Here is a 19,860-nt window from a genome sequence, read left to right as displayed (position 1 = left end):
TGTACCATGTCGACCAGTTAAAAAAAAAAGTCAACACGTGGGATTTGGTTGTTTAGGAAGAGGGGAGAGTTTTGGGAGTGACGGTAACGGCAGCGAGACAGAGCGAGTGAGTGGGAGAGAGAGAGAGAGAGAAAGTTTTTAGATGTGGGAGATTTGTGACGTTTAGTGTGGAGTGTATACTTAGTGTGTTGTGTTGTCTTGTGTAGTTGTTCTGTTGTGTAGTCGTTTTGTTTTGTGTGTCAGTGAGGGCACTAATGAATGTCACAAAGGCACATTTGTAACGTAAACACTGTCACTAAGTAGAAAGCCAGCGGAGTGATACACCTGCTGTTGTCAGGCCTGCAGGTTTATCCCTGTGCTGTTCTCCTCTGTCTTTTGGTGGACAAACGTTTTTTTTTTTTACTGGCACACATCATTTGTGGGGCATCTTATTGCGAAACCTGACTGTTCTCTCATTTTAGTTTTAGTAATATTTTTAAATGGTTGTACAAAATGAAAAAAACGGCAGGTGTATTGGCTGCATTTTTAGATAAATAGTTGTATATGTTTACAAAAGTACAATTTATATTTGCATTTCAAGTTATAAAAATTTACTCAACATGTCTGTGGGGTTTTTTTACAGTAAAAAATACAACTAGGATTTTAAGTTCTTTGTGTGATTTCAGATCAGTAATACTAATGCAGTATGTCAGTGAAAAAACCAACTAAATTCAGTTGAGCTGAAAATAATGATACCAAACAAGGCAAGGGGGAAAAAAATCAAATGAAACAATTTGAGGGTGAAATACAAACGTAAACTCAAAAGGAGTCAAAAATGGCCGGTTGTATTTCAGACCTCAGTGGGTTAATCCAACAAATCATGAAAAATTAGGGTTTACATTTTTGTTCATGACAGTGCAGATTTCTGACATTTTGTGTAATTTAAGCATCAAACAATGTGATTGTTTTCTAACAAAAAACAGTGTGAAACTGAAGTTAGACTTGTGTTTGTAAATGAACCGCCCCATGTTGTGTAGCTTTCTGGATTTTATACTTATTGGGCTACATATTTATTGATCATACAGGCTATACAGTACACAAAATCAAAACTCACATGTTTTATGTAACTAAAGTGTGTAATTATGTGGGCTACAGACAATAATTAAGTTATAGACTATATTTATATGAAAAACGTGTATACTTACTGCATTTGAATCATTTTAACCATATGTAACCACCCGCATGTGTTTGGGGGAAAAAAAGGCTTTGATTTTGCCACCCCATTTGATTTCTTTGCCACCCTCATGCCACCCTAAGAAAATTTCTCTAGATCCACCCCTGATTCCGAGGTATTTGTAGTCCACCACAGTGTCCACATCGACTCCCTGGATTGAAACAGGGGTCACAGGTTTGGTCCTCTTAAAGTCCAATTCTTTGGTCTTTGTCACGTTGAGCTGCGGATGATTTTGCTTGGCCTCAACCGCAGCCTCAACCGCAGCCAGGTACTCCATCTTATCACCCTCACTGGTGCATCCAACCACCACAGAGCCATCAGAAAACTTCTGAGGATGGCAGGTCTCTGTGCAGTGGCTGAAGTCTGTGGTGTAGAGGTTGAAGAGGAAAAGGGGAGAGGACAGTCCCTTGTGGTGCGCCTGTGTTGCTGATAACCTTGTCAGACACACAATGTTGAAGACGCACATGTTGTGGTCTTCCTGTGAGGTAATCAACAACCCAGGACATCAGAGAGGCATCCACCTGCATTGCTGTGGGCTTATCACCCGGCCTAATGTTATTGAAAACATGACCCTCACTGTGCTCGCTGGCTGGTCCAGATGGGCATAGACACGACTGAGCAGGCAGACGATGGCGTCCTCAGCTCTAGTAAGCTGGTAATCGAACTGAAGGGGATCCTGATGTGGCCTGACAATAGGTTGGAAGCTGGTCAAGGATGACTCTTTCCAGGGTCTTCATGAAGTGGAAAGTCAGTGACACAGGCTTGACACCCTGGAGCCACTGGGACATGGCATCTTTGGTACAGGAACGAGGCATGATGTCGTCCACCGCAATGGGACCCTCTGCAGACTCAGGCTCAACATGAACAGTTTATTAAAGACTCCATACGGCTGGGCTGTACAGGCCTTGAGGACAGGGGACTCATCCTGTCCGGTTCAGCAGACTTGCCTGAGTGGAGTCTTATCATTTGTCTTTGCATCTGGTCGTGAGTAAAAGTAATCGGTGGGGGAGGGGTGTCAAGGCACCCAACTACGTACTCCACACCACTCTCATGCTCTTCTGTGGGAGTTTTTGCTCCAGCTTTCTCTTGTAATTTTCTTTAGCCTCTCTGATCTTTCCCTTTAATAACACCATAGAAACATTCTCACCTCCTCTCTATTGCCTGCTCGGAAGGCCCTCCTCTTGTCTTTGAGGAGTGCTTTGGTGTCTATTAGCATTGATTAGGGCTATTGCCCTGTAAAAGCTGTCCTTGAGTCTGTTTGTCCACGACCTCAGCAAACTGAATCTCATGCCAGACAGCAGCAGCTTAACACCCGGTGTCCTGGGTGTGTGCAATCCTGCAGGATGCTGCGTGCCCTCTTGAGACAGTGAGTGCTGTACAGGTCCTTGAGGGAGGGAAGAGGATGTCCGATGATATTTTGGGCCATATTAATGACCCTCTGAAGTTTGTGTGCCATGGTGCAGCTGGAGAACCATACACAGATGCAGTATGTCAGCACACTTTCAATGGAGCAACAGTAGAAGACAATCAGCAGCCCCCACTTCAGGTCCATTTTTCTCAGGATTCTCAGAAAGTGGAGAAGCTGTTGGGTGTTCTTTACAATCCCCAAGGTATTTGAGCTCCATTGGAGGTCTATGTCTATGTGCACACCCAGAAACTTGAGACTGGACACCCTTTCCACGCACTCCCCGTTGATGCTGATGGGCTGTAGCACAGACTTCCTCCTTCTGAAGTTCTGAAGAGTTGCTGTCTCAGGTGGAGCAACTCTTGTTTGGAAGTGGAGAAATAATGGAGAAGACAAACAAATGGACTGTGGTGAGCCTTAGTCAGTCTTAAAGATACACCTCAGTACTCCCCCAGAAAAAATTGGAGGTAAGGAACCTGATGGTAGTTTGAGCCGGGGATGAAAAAGAAAACCTTTTGACAAAAAATTGGATTTCATAACTACCATCATGATACCCATGATCTCTGAATAAGGGTGTACCTAGAGTTAACTAATAGAAAAAGAGCCTGCATATTTTGATTATCAAAAAAAAAATCACAAATAAAATCTTGCACTTATTATTCTGTTAGTTCAGTCTGCTCTTCAATTCTTCCAAGGTAGAAATTTCATGACCTTCCCACCAAAGAAACATTGCAAATTTACTAAAAAATACAAAGTGTTACGAAGTGTTACATATCTGAGGTATATCTTGTCGTACGTACCAAGAATTATTATCCATGTATTCATGCTTATTGTTTGAGAACATGACTTACAATCACAAACTTGAATATAAATATGAAAACTGAACAATCTGAACAACTGCAATAGAAGATGAAAAAGAAAAACCTCTGGTTGACATCAATGTGACAGGAAGTGTACTTTTGAATCTATTATGTTTTAACCAATCAGAGCTATCATATGCATAGATGGTCTTACCCAGTCACTCATCTCACTTCCTTCACTCACAGAAATAGCAATGAGGTTCCTAAAAAGCAGTAGTATCAAGATGGTGGGGTTATGGATGACATGGCTATTTCTTCATCAAGGATGTAAGGGCTACTTTTTTCTGTTCATAAATCTGATATATGTTTTTATTGTAAAGTATATATGTGTAGATTTATAGATAATAACAATAATATTTTTGAAATGATAACAATTTAAACATCTTAAAGCAAAATTTTGTTTTTCTGTGTTTTGTTTTAACTCAGACTCTCTGGTGCCAGTGAACATAGTTCAACTTGGTGAACCGGCAACCTTAACATGTGCTTTACCGAAAGAGCTGAGCAGTAAAGCAATCTACTGGTACAAGCAGAACGTTGGAGAAACTCTTAAATTGATATTGGCACTGTATAAAAATACACCACCGGAATATGGTCCTGAATTTTCAAATTCAAGATTTAACTTAAATAATGATAACAATTTTAGCAACTTGATCATTCTGAAGACAATCCAAGAGGATGAGGGAATCTATCACTGTGGAATCACAGAGTGGATTAATGCTGAATGGAGTGGGACATACCTGTTAGTAAAAGGTAATTTTGCACCCTAATTTATCAAATATTTTCTGAGCATGCTTTGAAGAATGTTTGTGTTTTTATTATAAAGGAAACATTCAGAGGACATCAAACTACTCTGTTGTCCAGCAGCCGACAGAATCAAAACCGGTCCGTATAGGAGACACAGTGACTCTTGAGTGTTCAGTCCTCTCTGAGTCTCAGACTGAGGCATGTCCAGGAGATTATAATGTCTTTTGGTTCAGAGCAGGATCACAAAAATCTCACCCAAACATCATCTACTCTGATGGAAACAGAAAAAATGAATGTGAGAAAAGATCAGAGACTCAGAAAAACTGTGTTTATCACTTCTCTGAAAATATCAGTGCTTTAGATGCTGGGACTTACTACTGCGCTGTGGCCACATGTGGGGAGATATTATTTGGAAATGGAACTTCAGTGGAACTTGGTATGATTATGAATTAAGTACTGGAATTAATACGCAATAACATGTTATTCCAAAATGAGGCATAAGACTTTTTAAGAAGATTTATTTGTTTTTATTTTCCAGAACAAACAACACAATCAATATCTATCCAAATGACCTTATTAGTGTTCTTGTCCATTTCTGTCATTGGAAATGTTTTCCTCATCTTCTACCAAAGATTATGGAAACCATATAAAGGTAAGTGTTATAGAAGCTAAAGTCTTTCCTAAAGGCAAAAATGATCTCATTGCATTTGGAAAATGGAAAATAAATATATATTCTATATTTACATGTCAGACAAATTCAGAAACGAATCCCACATAAATGCATTTTTGACATACTGTCATATTTACAGGAACAGAAAGTGCTATATCAGGAGCACAAAATGAGAAATTGCACCAAGCTGTAAGTAATAAGAAATATTGTTAATTAAAATATTGTTTTACTAGTTCTTTATTGCAGTTTTTGCTCATGGTTTTAATTATAAAGCAGGGTGAAGCTGATGAAGAACTAAACTACGCCTCAATGAATTTCTCTGAAAGAAAAACAAGAGGAAGACAGAAGAGAGAGTTTGCTGAGGACAGCGTCTACTCTCAAGTTAAATGTTGAACTTCATGACAATGTTGAGCATTTCCTGAATTTTAAAAGGAACGTCATATTCTGTTACTGACCTTATATTTGAGACTTTAGCATTTTGTTTAGTTTTGTTTCCATTACATCTTAACTGTTGGCAATTTGTTTGCTCCACCATTTGGGCTCTCAAAGCTTGTAACTTAGATTTATTGCATATCTGAGGGCAAAATTTGAAACTATATGTAGCCCTTGTCTTTTTGAAATTTTGAATTAATAAATGTTACTTTAATTCCTCCAATGCTTTATATGTTTGGTCAATGGTATCTAGTTGTTTCTGCTATTTTGTGACTTCAAACAAGAGAAGGAAAAACAGGTTAAAGCTCTTTTATGTGCAAATTTAAAATTCTGAGACTGTGTTTGAGAAACATTTGACAAAATATAAAAACATAAGAAAATATTTGCATACACTCAACAAATACTTTATTACATACACCTAACCAGTAGTGGGTCAAATGCAATAATTCATTATGACATAGCCAGTGTTGGGGACTGTATTCCGTTACAGTTACCATTTAAAAAAGTGGTATTCAGAATACAGTTACTTTGTTGAAATAAATGGATTACATGGCGGTCTTTTCCTGTTTTATATGTTAGGCTATGCCCTCTGGAAACCCAAACAAAACAGGCAATAAGAGGCTCTAATGCCTGGGTCTCAATCTCGCGGCCCATGTCACCTCTACTTGCGGCCCGCATAATGACGTGAAGAAATATTTTTTTTAAATTATTATTGAAAAAATGATTTAATATGAAGGCAATAGGCAGAGTGTTACAGGCATAGCCCTAAAGAATGTAGCCAGTGTAGTCTGTGCTGCAGGAAGAATGGACTGCCATACCCATTATGTGTCTGTGAGCGTGAGGGAGGGAGAAAAAGAAGAGTCATAAAGTAAGAGTTGTCACTGACCAGGAATGGGAGAAGTATGTAAATACAATAATAACCACTGCAGCCAAAAAGAGTTCCTGACGAGCCCAGTTGTAAGTAAGCTATTAAGACTCGACTGTACACTGTGTTCGTTTTGTCCTCCGAAACACTAATTTGGAGCAGCCTTTCAACGCCTCTCTCTGTCTCTGTGGACACTGACAGCAAAGTAAAAAACTATAGTTTTCAGCTACGAGCCCGACACGGAACCCGACGTATTAGCCAGAGGTCCCTTTACTACGGTTCGGAGCCACGGACTTGTTTTATATACGCGCGGAATAGTTTTCTATATGAGATCGCTGCAAAAAGTGCTGTTACTCATTTTATATTAAGATTTAAAAATCTAGTAGGTATTGGTATGGTGAGTAACTTTCAGTAATAGTAATAAATCACACAGCAATAGTACATTCATGTAGTTTTAAAATGCATGATAATATATAATATAAGTAATCCAATCCAACCCACATCAACATACTACCAACAGGCTGGATTGTTGAAACAAGGCAGAATAGAGCAATACTCTTGTGTTATTTACAGCAAATTAAGACTGCCAGCTGAATGTTGAAGTGGAAATTGAGATTACTCTGACTGGGCAATGTTTTCGAATCTGTTATCATCAGATTTTGATGATTCTGTGAAACTCTTTCTTGTTCTTACCTGACAGGAATGGCACCTACCGTGGTATTCTGTTGCTGTACCCCATCTATTTCAATGTGGCATCAGGAAGGCATTGTTTCCCACAGAACTGCTTCTCACTACATATTAGGCATGGTTGTGCAGGAAAAATTCTAGTAGATCAGCAGTTTCTTCAAAACACAAACCAGCACATGTGGCATCAATAACCATCCCATATTCAAAGCAATTTAAATCATTTTCATGATACTTTGTCTGAATTTCAATACAGCTGAGATAACCTGCCATGTGATCGGCTGTGTTAACTGCTATAACCTTTGGGTGTGGGTGTGGGTTCTGACTGCCATCTGTACTCTTTCATTAAACATGACTTCATAGTACTTGGCCTGGGTTGGGTGCATTGAGAATGTGTGATATCAAGACAGTTTTCAGGCCAGATCATTTACAGCTCGCCCTCTGTTTTCATTATTTTAAGGACATAATTTCTGAAGGTTTTTGTTTTTGCAGATGATGTGGCTTCTTATGTCTTCATCAAGCAGTGACCTCCAGCTCACACTGGGGCTGTTTGTAGCCAAGTGCAAAGAGGCAAAGATGCTCAATCACTTTTTAATACATTTAAAAAAACGATTGGACCAGATTAAAATATACAGTTTCATATCAAGTGGGTGTATTTTACAAAATAACTGGTTCAACTTAAAACATCTGGTCAACCAAGTGATTTCTCATATCTACTAATGTGAAAATGTTGTCCCAAGACACTGATGACATTGATTTTGTTTTATTTTCAAACTCGACAGCGTAGGAGTTGACTGTCCCCTTCTAATGATCTGAATCCTTTTCATAATTGTTTCATAAAAGTTTCTTGACATTAAAGTCTGAATCTTCTACACTGCCTAAGGTGAAGAAAACCTATGTGCTGAGATGATCAACTGCAGGATAATTTGTTCCTATACTTGCTTCTGCTGCCTGTGTTTCCACATAATAAATGCATGCATATAATAATGATCCTATAGCATAAGTAATTTCACAGTGGTGGGAGGAAAGTCAGAGTCAGCTTTATAAGCATCTCAGTCTCTTGTGAGTCTCCTCGCAGATGCACACCGACCCCCAGTGCTCAGCCATGATATATGCTGGGACTTATGCTTTATATATTTCTGCAACATTTCCTTATTACTACCCTCTCCTGAAATAATAAAGTCTGCTTATTTTGAATGAGACAATCCTCAGATTGGGGTGGCTGCGGCTCAGGAAAAAAGTGATTCTTCTACCAATCAAAAGCTTAGTAATTCATTCCCCAGCTAATCTATTTTGCATGTTGAAGTATTTTTCATGAAGATACTGCCCCCCTGGTTTGTCCCAATGTGAATGTGTCCATAAATGTCCGTCATGCTGCTGAGGTGTTGAGAAAAGAACTTGTATGAATGTGTGTATGATTGGATGGCTTGGATTGGCTTGCAGTAAAAAAGCACTTTGATTGCTCTGTTAGAGTAATAGCTACTTTCAGTCCACTGACAGTCACAACTAAAATGTTACTCTTATTCTGGACATGTGGTTAATGTGGGTGACTTTTGGTGAAATATCTGCTTCTAGGTAGTTTCCTATATGAATAAATAGTAAAATACTCATTTGTTCTGTTTTCTGAAGAAGTAAAACCATGCAGCATTGTTTCAGGTTGCTGTTCACGTCTTCTGAAAAACAAGATGTTATGACCTCTTAGCAATGAAACATTCTGCTTTCAAATTTCCTCTGAAGTGCAGAGTTTGATGTATTTGAGGTATTTCTTGCAGTGCATATCGCAACCAAGAGCAGAATTGCCATTTGCTGTTTCTGTGCTTAAGATTTAAAATTAAAATCAAACAGAGACAGTCAAACATTAAAAGTGAACAACGTGAAACCTTGCAACAGAAGATGAAAAGAGAAGATGTGTTTTTAAAAAGCTCAAAATGAGACCAGAGTGACAGGAAGTTTACTTTTGAGTCTCTTCCGTGTTAACCAATCAGATTTCTTTTATGGCCCAACCCAACATGCTCCTTTCACCAACTTAACTTACTGAAAAACCCCGAGAAGGAGCAGTGTCAAGATGATGGTGTTATGGATGATATTACTTCTTCTTCATCATGGAAGTAAGTGCTAATTTCTTCTGTCCATAAATCTTAAACCTGATCATTTATGTTGAATAGATTTGTCAGGATTTATCAATAATTATGTTAATAATATTTTTAAGATATTCATCTAAAACAAAATTTTGTTTTTCTTCATTTTGTTGTAACTCAGATTCTCTGGTTCCAATGAAAATGGTTCAGCTTGGTGAACCAGCAACCTTAAAATGTGATATATCCAAAGACATCAGCAGTAAAGTATACTGGTACAGGCAGAGTGTCGGGGAAACTCTTAAATTAATTGTGACACTATATCGAGATAGAGAACCTGTGTATGATTCTGCATCTTTGAAATCAAGATTTTCTGCAAACAATGCAAACAATTTTAGCAAACTGACTATTTTGGAGACGGTCCAAGAGGATGAGGGAATTTATCATTGTGGAATGACAGCATGGCATAATCTTGAATGGAGTGGGACATATTTGTTAGTAAAAGGTAATAAACAGACCAACTTTTACAAACTTTTTAATGTTTCAGAGTATTTTTTTTGAAGAATGTCTTTGTAATACATTTTATATTATGCAGGAAACACTGAAAGGACATCAAACTATATTGTTGTACAGCAGCCGATAGAATCAAATCCAGTGCGTCCAGGAGACACAGCAAATCTACAGTGTTCAGTTCTCTCTGATTCAGAGAACAAGTCTTGTCCAGGAGATCATAATGTTTTCTGGTTCAGAGCTGGATCTAATAAATCTCATCCAAACATCCTCTACACTCATGAAAATAGAACTGATCAATGTGAGAAAAGATCTGACTATCAGAAAAGATGTGTTTATCATTTCTCTAAGAATGTCAGCTCCTCTGATGCTGGGACTTACTACTGTGCTGTGGCCACATGTGGGGAGATATTATTGGGAAACGGAACTACAGTTGAACTTAGTATGATTTTGTTTTATTTGCTACAATTTATAATAAACCACATTAATATCAAGATAAGTTACAAGACTTTTTAAGAATGTAATTTTTGTGTTCTTTTGTTGTAGAGCGAACAACACAACTCGTATTTATTCAAATGGCAATATTAATAACCTGTTTGGCCATTTCAGTCATTGGAAACGTTTTTCTCATCTGCAGACGAAGCGTATGTAAGAAAAGTAAAGGTAAGTGTTATCTGAAGTTAAAGAGTCATGCATTTTATAAACAAAATCCTTAAATGAGTTTTCCTATAAAACTATAAAGTAATTATTTGTTAACTAATTGTTATTGAATCTTTACGACACTTCCTCTCCACAGTGACTGCCTTTTCTTTGTGTACATGAATTTGTTTAATATGAATCATGTATGTCTATGAGTGAGATTTTTGTGACAACAAATTCAGAAGGTAATGTCACATTTAGTTCATTTCACTATTATAATTTATTGTTACAATGTATATTTTAAGGATACGAAAGCGCTATAACAGAAGTCCAAACCGACAATTTGTTCCAATCAGTAAGTAACAGAAATTACTGCTGTTTAGTTCAAATATGTCTAAAGAGTTCCTCATCACAATCTAAACTATGTTTGTGTATTCTTATTATAACACAGACTGAAGCTGATATAAACTACGCTGCACTGAATTTCTCTGAACGAAAAACCAGAGGAAGAAGGAAGAGGGAGTTTACTGAGACTAGTGTCTACTCCTAAATGTTGATGTTGATGACAATATTGAGTATGTCCTTAAAAATAAACCTGACATCCTGTTACAGAATCTATGTTTGTAACTTTTTGGTATTGTTAGTTTCAGTCTTTGTCAAAAATTAGCTTCATCACTAATACAGTTTGTGCTGTCAGTATTTGTTGTACTTGTGACATAGGTAGTTTTTTATCTGTGAAAGATGGTTGCCTTGGTTTTCACAGTTAGAAAAAGATTACATTTAGTGCCTGTGACACTTTAGTTCATACTACAGGCATCAGGTTGTATTTGTGTGTGTGTGTGTGTGTGTGTGTGTGTGTGTGGGTGGGTGGCTGGGCTATTTTAAGGGCTGGTGTTGGGATGTTTAATTACTTTGCACAAGTGTTCTTTCAGAATAAGTACACATCTAAGCGTTTATTTCACCTTCTGTCACTGTCCTGGATCTTCACTCAGCTGTTAAGTTAAGTTTATCCTGAGTTTCCTCAGATCTTTGTCATGTCGTCGTCATATCCTTCATGTTGCATGCGCTCTATCAGTCAATGTTAGCATTTCAGTCAGCCTACTTCAATTAACTGTGCTTTATGTTTTGTCATGTTTGCTAGTGCTACCTTTTGAGTTCATGTTTGTTTGCAAATTTCTGCATTTGGGTCCACTCTCTACCTGACACACAGCATCCCTTGATTGAATGACATGACAAAAAACAGGGAGAAACTGAGTACTTAAATACACACATGAGGCAATTACAGAGATGGAACTTAGCTGGGAAAAACCAATCACGGTTAAACGAAGTCAGGCTAATGACAGGGGAAGCAAAACTAAACGTAGCACATGCAGGACAAGAGACTTTCAAACTAAAACAGGAAACTAACACAGCGTGAGACATACAGACTTGACAAAAGCAAACAGACAATAAACAGAGACATAACTGACTACAGAGGCAAGGCACAGAGGTACCAAACAGATAGAGACATGCCTGGGGAAACAGACTGAAAAAAAACAATGAAAACCACTAGTGCTGTCAAAATTAACACGTTAACGCCGATTAAGCCATCATCACGATTAATTTAACGCATCTGGAATGCAGAATGACTCACAATCCCTGAAATGTTTCTGTCAATGCATTTCGGGTAGTTTGTCCAAGTAGAGTTACCTTTGCACATGCGCAAATGCGCAGTAGATCTGGTAGTGACGGGCAGCTGTACCAATCAACTCAATTTGGAAGATGATAAACGCACATTGGCCCTTTTGATTGGAAATTTGAGTATTAAAAAAAAAACAAGACGGAACAGTCGACCGACATAAAGTATTATGCACATTGTGCAAGAAGGAATTTTCTTTTCACCGAAGCACTTCCAGCTTGAAATATCACATTGACGGAAAGCATACGTTAGCCAGGGATGCTGCTAGCACTTTGGCTAATGCGTCACCCAGCTTGCGACAAACCACTCACGGAGCATCAGAGGCTCAGTAAGTCTACCTCGGACATATTGACTGACACAATGCCAAGTGGAGTGCAACAAACTGCAGACCTATTATTATCATTGAGAACACGCCCTTTACATAGTGCCTCCCCAAGAGTGACAGAGAGAGAGTGGATAAATGTTTAGTTTTTGTTAACATGAATGTTCAAGATGTTCAATAAACGTGTTACGTGTGTATATTTTCCCCTTTTTTTCCGAGTCTGTTTGCTCATGCAAAACGAAATGCGATTAATATAGATTAAAAATGAATGATATTTAATCGTGATTAATCAAAATTAATCCACAGTAACCCTGTGATGAATCTGATTAAAAATTGTAATTGTTTAAGAGCACTAATATTTATTATATATTAGTGTATACTTACCTATTAGCATATAGTTTTTTTTAAAAGTTGCATTTCGCAGGAGAGAACCTGTGCTAAAAGACTGAAGAAAACTATTCAAATTCTCTTTGAATTTAAGCATACATTCTTTGTGTTTATTCTCCATTTACTTCATTATATTGCATAAATGTCTGTTACAACCTTAAATATAAAGTTGAAAAAATGTATTTGCAGCCAGGCTATTGATCAAGTAATTGCGATTAATCGTGATTAATTACAGAAAATTGTGAGATTAATTAGTTAATGTTTTTTTAATCTATTGACAGCACTAAAAACCACTATTAGAAAACTTCAGTCAACTGATGCAGTCAGAATAAAATTCAACCTCATGAATTTATTTCCATGAAGAAAGCAACAACACACAAGAAATATTCAGTTGCAATTACAAACTGAGTGGCCTCTTTCTCTTAGCATTGAGCCTAAACCTTGGACTCATGATATCATGATGGTTTCCAATGTTCAGCCAGTTCGAGTGTATGGGATTCACATGTTACTTCATTTCAGTTATTGTTTATTTTATCATTTTATAAATGTGTTGTAAGCTATTTCAGAGGGCAGATTTAAAAAGGTTACAACGCCATCAACAGTTTGATAAAATGCACATATTGGGCAATGCTATCTGCTTGCTTGCCTTGCAACCAACATGCACTAGATAGTGCTAACAAAGCTATCTGTTCAGTACAGATAGCTTTCAGTACAGAGTCTGAAAATGAGATACCTGCCAAAATATTAAATAAAGACCAAGCAATCATCAGTCTGCAAAATCTGATTGCTGTTTATGTTTTGAAACAACAAACTTTACATTATCTTAATAAGCTGTCATGTTTTACATCTTACATTGAAGCTACAATCCCTATTAAGGATACGTCAAAATTAAATTTAGTATCACTTCATAATCAGTGTCAAGGTACAGTGTAATAATAATAATAATAATAATACATTTTATTTAAAAATAGCGCCTTTCAAAGCACCCAAGGACACTGTACAATGAATAAAAACAAAAACTGGAAATATACACAGAAATAAGAATAACAGATAAAAGTTACAGAGGTTTAGACATAAGCAATTTTAAACAGATGAGTTTTGAGAGTGGACTTAAAAAGAGGGAATGAACTAATATTTCTGAGGTCAGGGGGTAAGGAATTCCAAAGTCGAGGGGCAGAGCAACTAAAAGCCCTGCTCCCCATTGTAATCAGACGAGCGGAAGGAACAGAGAGAGAAAGAGAAGATGAAGATCTGAGGCACTGGGATGGGAGGTTCATCTGTACTAAATCAGAAAGGTATGGTGGAGAGAGAGAGAATGAATAGCCTTAAATGTATAAAGGATTATTTTAAAATGGATGCGAAATTTAACCGGGAGCCAGTGTAGCTGCTTCAGGATTGGGGAGATGTGGTGGGTAGAAGAAGTCCTAGTAATAATACGGGCAGCAGAGTTCTGGACACGTTGGAGCTTGTTAATAGATTTTTGTGTGAGACCAAATAATAATGAATTACAGTAATCAATCCGAGAGATGACAAGATTATGGACGAGAATGGCAGCGGCATGAGGAGTGAGGAAAGGGCAGATGCGATTGATGTTACGGATAACAGGGGAAATAACAGGGGAAATATATTTGAAAAGAGAACGTTTAGCATTTGCCACCATCATTCTGCAGAATTCCCGTAAGTAACACCCTAAAAGTAGTCACACCATCTAGCCAAGTCTTGGTTTTAATCTAAAGCATATCTTCTTGTGGAATGTCATGTTCTTGTGAATTTTATGTATATTTTAAAGAGTCTCATAAAACATAAAGGAGATATAATATTCAGTCTTTAATGACACTAAATTATGATTGATATTTATTTCAGTTTGATATGTTACTCAACTCAAATCTGATAGTACATAATATAAAGATCCACATAATCTTAACATATATATTTTTGATTTAAATAGCCAGCATTACAAAACACATGTCCCATCTCTAGCCTAATCCATTTTGCAGTGCTACTAACAATAATATATTAGCAAGAAAACTGTTAAATATTCATTCTTGTTGAGGAGAGCCTTCTACTGGTAGTCTATCATGCCAGAATATATGCTGTTATGTGGTAGCTCCCGCTTATTCTTCCATTTTTTAACTTTTCTTGAGGAGAAGTCCAGCGCCGCATAGTTTACTCCTACTTCTTCACCCTCCTGCAGATTATTAACAGAAATTAGAAGATAGAAAACAGAATTGGAATTTAATAACCATTTTAAAACAGTTTTACAATTTATATTAAACACACAGAACATAGTCATAGTTTGAAGTTGAAAGTGAAGTGTGATACTGAGGCCCAATCAAACTCTTTTCATGTCTAAACTTTACTAAATCTCCCACAGTTTACTTTTAACAACTTTTTGAAGGAATGTCAGGTAAAATTGATTACTACCCTGTAGTTTTGCCTGTATCTCAGTATGTTTCTCATAGAAAATACTTGCTTACTGATCTGTGTGTTTCAGCCCTAAGAATCTGCATTGACTTTGGCTACGTTCACACTGCAGGCAAAAGCGCATCAAATCCGACTTTTTTGACCTTATGCGACCCATATCCGATGATGGTATGACAGTTTGAACGGCACAAATCCAATATTTTCAAATCTCATCTAGGTCACTTTCGTATGTGGTACTGAATCTGATACATATCTGATGTTTTAGAAAGTGACTGCTGTTTGAATGGTCATGTCGCATTAAACCCGTCTTTTACGTCACTGACACAAGACAGACGCCAATTATCAGCGCCGGAGAAGTCATCATGAATGCTTCCTGGCCATCCCGTGTAGATGTCAGTGAAACTGTTGGGAAGACAACGTTGGAGAAACGTGAACATTTTATTTGTACTGTATAATCTGCAGATTCTGATAGAAATCTGCAACTATCCTTTGAAGCACACAGCAATAAGGATAATCATTAGGCCATATGTAAATAATAAAATAACAAAATAACTTAAAGCAAAATTGGGAAACGAAACAAGTCTTTATATTAAGGGCCATCAGTCAAACAATACTGTTTGGTCTGGGTCTCAACAGAGTGCGTTGTGTGTGACGTCTTCTTTTGTGGCCGCTTTGAGGGCTGTGAACGGTTCACACTGGAGCGCGTTTGCTGTCACATTTTATTTGTAGTGTGAACAACCAGACAAAAAAATGCTCAATTCTGATTTTTTTGATCAAAAAATCGGAAATGAGCATTAAGACCTGCAGTGTGAACGTAGCCTTTGTCACCCATGGCATCTGTCCAGTGTAGGATGCTAACATTATGATCATCGATTAGTCATGCTTTTTGCAATATTTACAATATGTACCACATTACTCAGTTGATCTGCAGTTGATCTATCCTGTTCATTGATTGGAGGCTGAGTGGATACGGTTTCTCCTCCTGTTCATAAAAAGAAGACATTAAGAGTGATTTATTTTTTTAAATCCTTTTAGGTCAGATCCAAGAACCTAATTATCAAGACTATAGTAATACTGGATAGGGCATCCATTTGCTCTAAAAACAACTTCATTCATGGAAACATTCATTTGAGAGTTTAGTCTTTCCTAAATGAAACTTATAAGAAAGCTATGTAGTCACACGTATGTTTGCTTCCTGGGTATTTGCTGGTTAATTTATGCTTTACATCGCTTCCACTTTCCCACACTACCATTGTTCCAATGCTGACATCACTGGTCTGGTCCAATCATCTTTCTGCCCGCCTTCTTCAGGCCATTCAGCCTCCACTCCGCGTACATTAAATCTCACTGTTAATCTGTCATTCTCCCTTTCAAACACCTTTGTGCAACCCACCTCCTCCCTATCTCTGCCCTCTCATGTTACTCAGGTTCCATCCAAGTTTCCATTTTCATCTCCACCACCAGCGTTTCATTCTGCTGCAATGGGGCATCAGAGTCTAATCGCCAAATAGTTTAACTGAATTCTAGATATCAATAAATCATTTTCAATTCCTTATTGACCTGAAGATTCATACTGTTAAACTCTTGCTTTACCACTTCTGAAATAGACTATTAGATTAAAATCTGTCTGCTGAAATGACTGCTTAAGTCTAGTGGAGTCATTGTCATGCTAATGAAAGCAGTTTGAAAGCACTTGTGCTTAACTTTTGAGTCATCTACTTTTTTGACTCATCCAGAAAGTCGCCACTTAAAGTTTGGTGACACAGGTATGTAAGGACTCACACAGCAGGTCTGATCAATCCATGCAGTTGATAATAATTCTAATTCTGACGGAAATGTATCACGCCATGCATTACTGGGTGCAGAGTACAGGACTGCAATTCAACATGGTGGCATTATAGTCTGTTAGATTTTGTTCCAAGTTACAGCTTTCCTACAAAGAACCAACTCTATTTTAAGATATTTTGTTTAATACATAGCTATGTCCTGGTTTTATTATTATTTCTTAATGCTTTATCATGTGATTTGTTAGTAAATTTCTCCTATCAGCTAAGATCAGGAAACTTAGGTTACAGTTCAGTAGCAAAGCCTTGTTGAGTCCAAAACTGTGTTGAATTTCTGATGTGAAACATTAAGGCAGTTCTAAAGGCAGCCACTACTAGCAAGGTAACTATTACTGTATACTAATGTTATACTATTAATGTATATACACACACGTGGTGCAATGCAAATGTCATGCATCACTGTACCTTTGGACTGTTCACAAGTTGGCTTCTGTTTTCTGGAGAGAATCAGACCAAAATTTACAAGCACAGAGAAGATCAGCAGTGTCACAAGCACAGCACTGAGCGGGAACTCATCTGGAACGAGAAAACATCCCAGCAGACACTTTACATCCCGTTTATGTAATTGTGTAATAGCGCACATCTACATGACTCACTGTTAGTCCCAATTAAATTTCATGCAGATGGCTTTTATTGATTTATATTAATTACTAATATTTTACTCATTACCATGTTAATAACAATGAATAAATAAAATCATTCTCTCCTTGTACTTTTATGGAGAAGCCTGCAGACAAATGTTTTTTCTCATCAACCTCAGCTGCACTTTTTTTAACTTCACAACAGAGTGTATTGCAATCCAAGATTCATGGATAATGAATTATGTTGAGCTGAAAGTAAGACTTTTCAGCATCAGAAAGAGAGGTGTCTTTGGACTTGACTTTATCACCACGGTAACATGCGATGAACACACAATCTTGTCTGTAGCAGGTTATATTAGTTTCATTTTGAAAGCTGAAAGTCCAATATTTTAGCTAATTATTTTTAGTTAAAGTAAGCTTTACGAGCAATAAGGATTATCGACTGAAGGAAAAGATTTTATACACATGTCACTTGTTAGGCCGTATCATAATAACACCACCATATGAAACTGTAAAGTTAAAGTCGTACTGCATGTGTGACATATATGACTTATTTTTTTTATGTTTTGTCTTAATGATTCTAAGTGTTTTTACATAGCTGCAATTAGAGCTAATAGAGCTCAGGTAAAAGAAAATTATCAGTTACATTTGTTAAGTACTACATTCCTTTTTCCCCCATTCCTCTAATAATGTTCTGATTGGAGTAGGTAGTGCTCACTTCATCTTTTTTTTTTTTATTTAATTGTGTCCCCTTTGTGTAATTGTGCAGACGTTAAATCTAGGTTAACAGAAAAAGCTGAACATGATACTTGTTATCTCTGACTAGATTTTAGGTTTTCTCAAATCCAGCTATCACAAAGGAGGCCTGGCTATGTTCAGCTTGCTTCATAGTGCAATCCTCTACTGAACATCAACACATTATTTTTTATTCCAAGTATGGTTTCGCAGATCTTTGATAGGGTTAAAAAAAAAAAAAACTATTACTAATTTGTCTGTATTCTTTATGTGGCATTTTCTTATGAAGCATTGTATTTTGAGATTGTATTGCATTCTAAGTGTTTGTGATCTCTAGCTTGACATAGTTACAACAAAACCATCTAAACTAAATGCATATAACAATATGGACAGCTAAAATGCAGAGGCCTTTACGTGACAGAGAACACTGCAGGAAATGAGTAGAAAACACATGAAAGAACAAAAAAAGAACAAAGACAGCAAAGGCAACAAAGGCAGCCAAATGGCACCTGCAATATGACAAATACAAATAGGCTGTAAAATGGTCACCGGTCTCCAACCACTGCGGGCTGTAAGCTTTAAGAACATTGTATGTTTATATAATGTATTTCAAGCTGATCTAGGTAGAGTCACTTTTTAGAGGCCTGAAGCTAGCATGTGAAGACTTCTAGTATATATTCACAGAAATACAGGCAACAATGATCACTATGAATAATAATATTTTAAATAAGACTTTAAAAACATACTTGTCACCACTTTTGTTCCTTCACCAAACAGGATCTCGCTGCATGTGACAACAGCACAGTAGTAGGTCCCAGCATCAGATGAGTTTGTTATAGTTTTGGACAGACTGTAGTCACATCTCCCATCCTCTTTATTTCTGACATTGCCGTGGTAAATGACGTCTGGGTGGGATTCTGATCCACCTTTGAACCAGTGCACTTTGTCTTCCCCTGGACACTGATCTGTGTCATTCTTGTTCTTGGAGAGGAGTGAACACTGCAGAGTCATTGTATCACCCAGGTTGACTGACTCCATGTCTGGAGTTTGTTTCACAGTAACAGATTTATATTGAGTTTTAGGATCTGTGTGATTCACAAAAATACATGTCTATGTTTGTTTTGATTTTGACACAGATATAAAAAGAAAACACTAAAATGAATATACTTTACCAGTCACTGCCAGAATTGTGCCATTTATAAATTCCATTTCATATACCGATCCTGCATGACAGAGGTAAGTTGCTTCATCTTCTTTGCATACATTTCTTATGATAAGAGAATGCACATGACCTACTTTTGTGGCACTGAATCTTGAGTTGTTAAATTGTCCACTGAGGGATATTTTTCCATAAGTTCCTATAGCAACTGTTTCAAGCATGTATCCAAAATTCAACTTATACCAGTAAGATATCTCTGCATCATCTTTATACACCATACATGTCAGATTCACATTATCTCCAAGTTTAGCCACATGTAAAGACATCTGCTGAGGAATCTCACTCATTTCAATCAAAGCTGAAGAAAAGAAACCAACAGTAGCAGTTAGAACATGACAGGGCAAAATACTTAAAAATATGTATAATCATCATACAGTTTAAAATATTACAGAGCCTTATACAATTTGTCTTATATGATTTACAATGCTACATCCCACAGTACAGAAAAAGTCAACTCACACAATGTACTTAGAAGAATCAAAGGAACCAGTCTTCCGATCATTGTGGTACCACAACCTTCTCTTGCACAACTGATGTCTTCCCACTCAAAAGAAGATTTAGACAAAGATGATC

At 37.2% G+C, this 19,860-nt stretch overlaps 3 protein-coding genes across 5 annotated transcripts; 2 read left to right on the top strand and 1 right to left on the bottom strand.

The window, feature by feature from the left end:
• The first annotated feature begins 3,690 nt into the window (after window positions 1–3,690).
• LOC106097354 (uncharacterized) lies at window positions 3,691–5,538 on the top strand. 3 transcript variants are annotated; one of them, XM_019363156.2, is made up of 6 exons: window positions 3,691–3,745; window positions 3,905–4,228; window positions 4,302–4,658; window positions 4,761–4,874; window positions 5,032–5,081; window positions 5,166–5,538. In XM_019363156.2, the coding sequence occupies exons 1-6, from the start codon at window positions 3,703–3,705 to the stop codon at window positions 5,283–5,285; spliced, it is 1,008 nt and encodes a 335-aa protein (XP_019218701.1). In that variant the 5' UTR covers window positions 3,691–3,702; the 3' UTR covers window positions 5,286–5,538. The 3 variants fall into 3 exon arrangements, with proteins under 3 accessions (XP_019218701.1, XP_025766294.1, XP_025766293.1); XM_025910509.1 differs by having other exon boundaries at window positions 4,855–4,874; window positions 5,169–5,322; XM_025910508.1 differs by having other exon boundaries at window positions 4,855–4,874; window positions 5,166–5,322.
• Window positions 5,539–8,890: 3,352 nt separating this feature from the next.
• LOC102077697 (uncharacterized) lies at window positions 8,891–10,663 on the top strand. Its single transcript, XM_019363160.2, has 6 exons — window positions 8,891–8,981; window positions 9,133–9,453; window positions 9,544–9,900; window positions 10,005–10,121; window positions 10,403–10,452; window positions 10,549–10,663. Exons 1-6 carry the CDS (start codon window positions 8,939–8,941, stop codon window positions 10,645–10,647), a joined length of 987 nt encoding a protein of 328 aa, XP_019218705.1. The 5' UTR covers window positions 8,891–8,938; the 3' UTR covers window positions 10,648–10,663.
• Window positions 10,664–14,316: 3,653 nt separating this feature from the next.
• LOC100690517 (uncharacterized) lies at window positions 14,317–19,144 on the bottom strand. The gene is made up of 4 exons (XM_019363177.1): window positions 18,815–19,144; window positions 17,158–17,268; window positions 15,817–15,890; window positions 14,317–14,672 (listed from the first exon to the last, which is right to left on the bottom strand). The coding sequence occupies exons 1-4, from the start codon at window positions 19,104–19,106 to the stop codon at window positions 14,547–14,549; spliced, it is 603 nt and encodes a 200-aa protein (XP_019218722.1). The 5' UTR covers window positions 19,107–19,144; the 3' UTR covers window positions 14,317–14,546.
• Between the last annotated feature and the right edge of the window lie 716 nt (window positions 19,145–19,860).

This window comes from Oreochromis niloticus, linkage group LG2 (assembly GCF_001858045.2).
Source record: "Oreochromis niloticus isolate F11D_XX linkage group LG2, O_niloticus_UMD_NMBU, whole genome shotgun sequence".
NCBI classification, from domain to species: domain Eukaryota; kingdom Metazoa; phylum Chordata; class Actinopteri; order Cichliformes; family Cichlidae; genus Oreochromis; species Oreochromis niloticus.
This window is presented reverse-complemented; position numbering and strand designations above follow the sequence as displayed.

Excerpts from the sequence above, each read along its gene's own strand:
- LOC102077697 (XM_019363160.2), top strand. The coding sequence starts at position 8,939 with ATGATGGTGTTATGGATGATATTACTTCTTCTTCATCATGGAA. Across the intron at positions 9,901-10,004 it reads CGGAACTACAGTTGAACTTA|AGCGAACAACACAACTCGTA; the intron begins GTATGATTTTGT and ends CTTTTGTTGTAG. Across the intron at positions 10,453-10,548 it reads CCGACAATTTGTTCCAATCA|ACTGAAGCTGATATAAACTA; the intron begins GTAAGTAACAGA and ends ATTATAACACAG.
- LOC106097354 (XM_019363156.2), top strand. The coding sequence starts at position 3,703 with ATGGTGGGGTTATGGATGACATGGCTATTTCTTCATCAAGGAT. Across the intron at positions 4,659-4,760 it reads TGGAACTTCAGTGGAACTTG|AACAAACAACACAATCAATA; the intron begins GTATGATTATGA and ends TTTATTTTCCAG. Across the intron at positions 4,875-5,031 it reads ATTATGGAAACCATATAAAG|GAACAGAAAGTGCTATATCA; the intron begins GTAAGTGTTATA and ends TCATATTTACAG.
- LOC100690517 (XM_019363177.1), bottom strand. The coding sequence starts at position 19,106 with ATGGAGTCAGTCAACCTGGGTGATACAATGACTCTGCAGTGTTCACTC. Across the intron at positions 17,269-18,814 it reads AGGAACAAAAGTGGTGACAA|ATGAGTTCCCGCTCAGTGCT; the intron begins GTATGTTTTTAA and ends TTCTCGTTCCAG. Across the intron at positions 15,891-17,157 it reads AACTTGTGAACAGTCCAAAG|GAGGAGAAACCGTATCCACT; the intron begins GTACAGTGATGC and ends TTTTATGAACAG.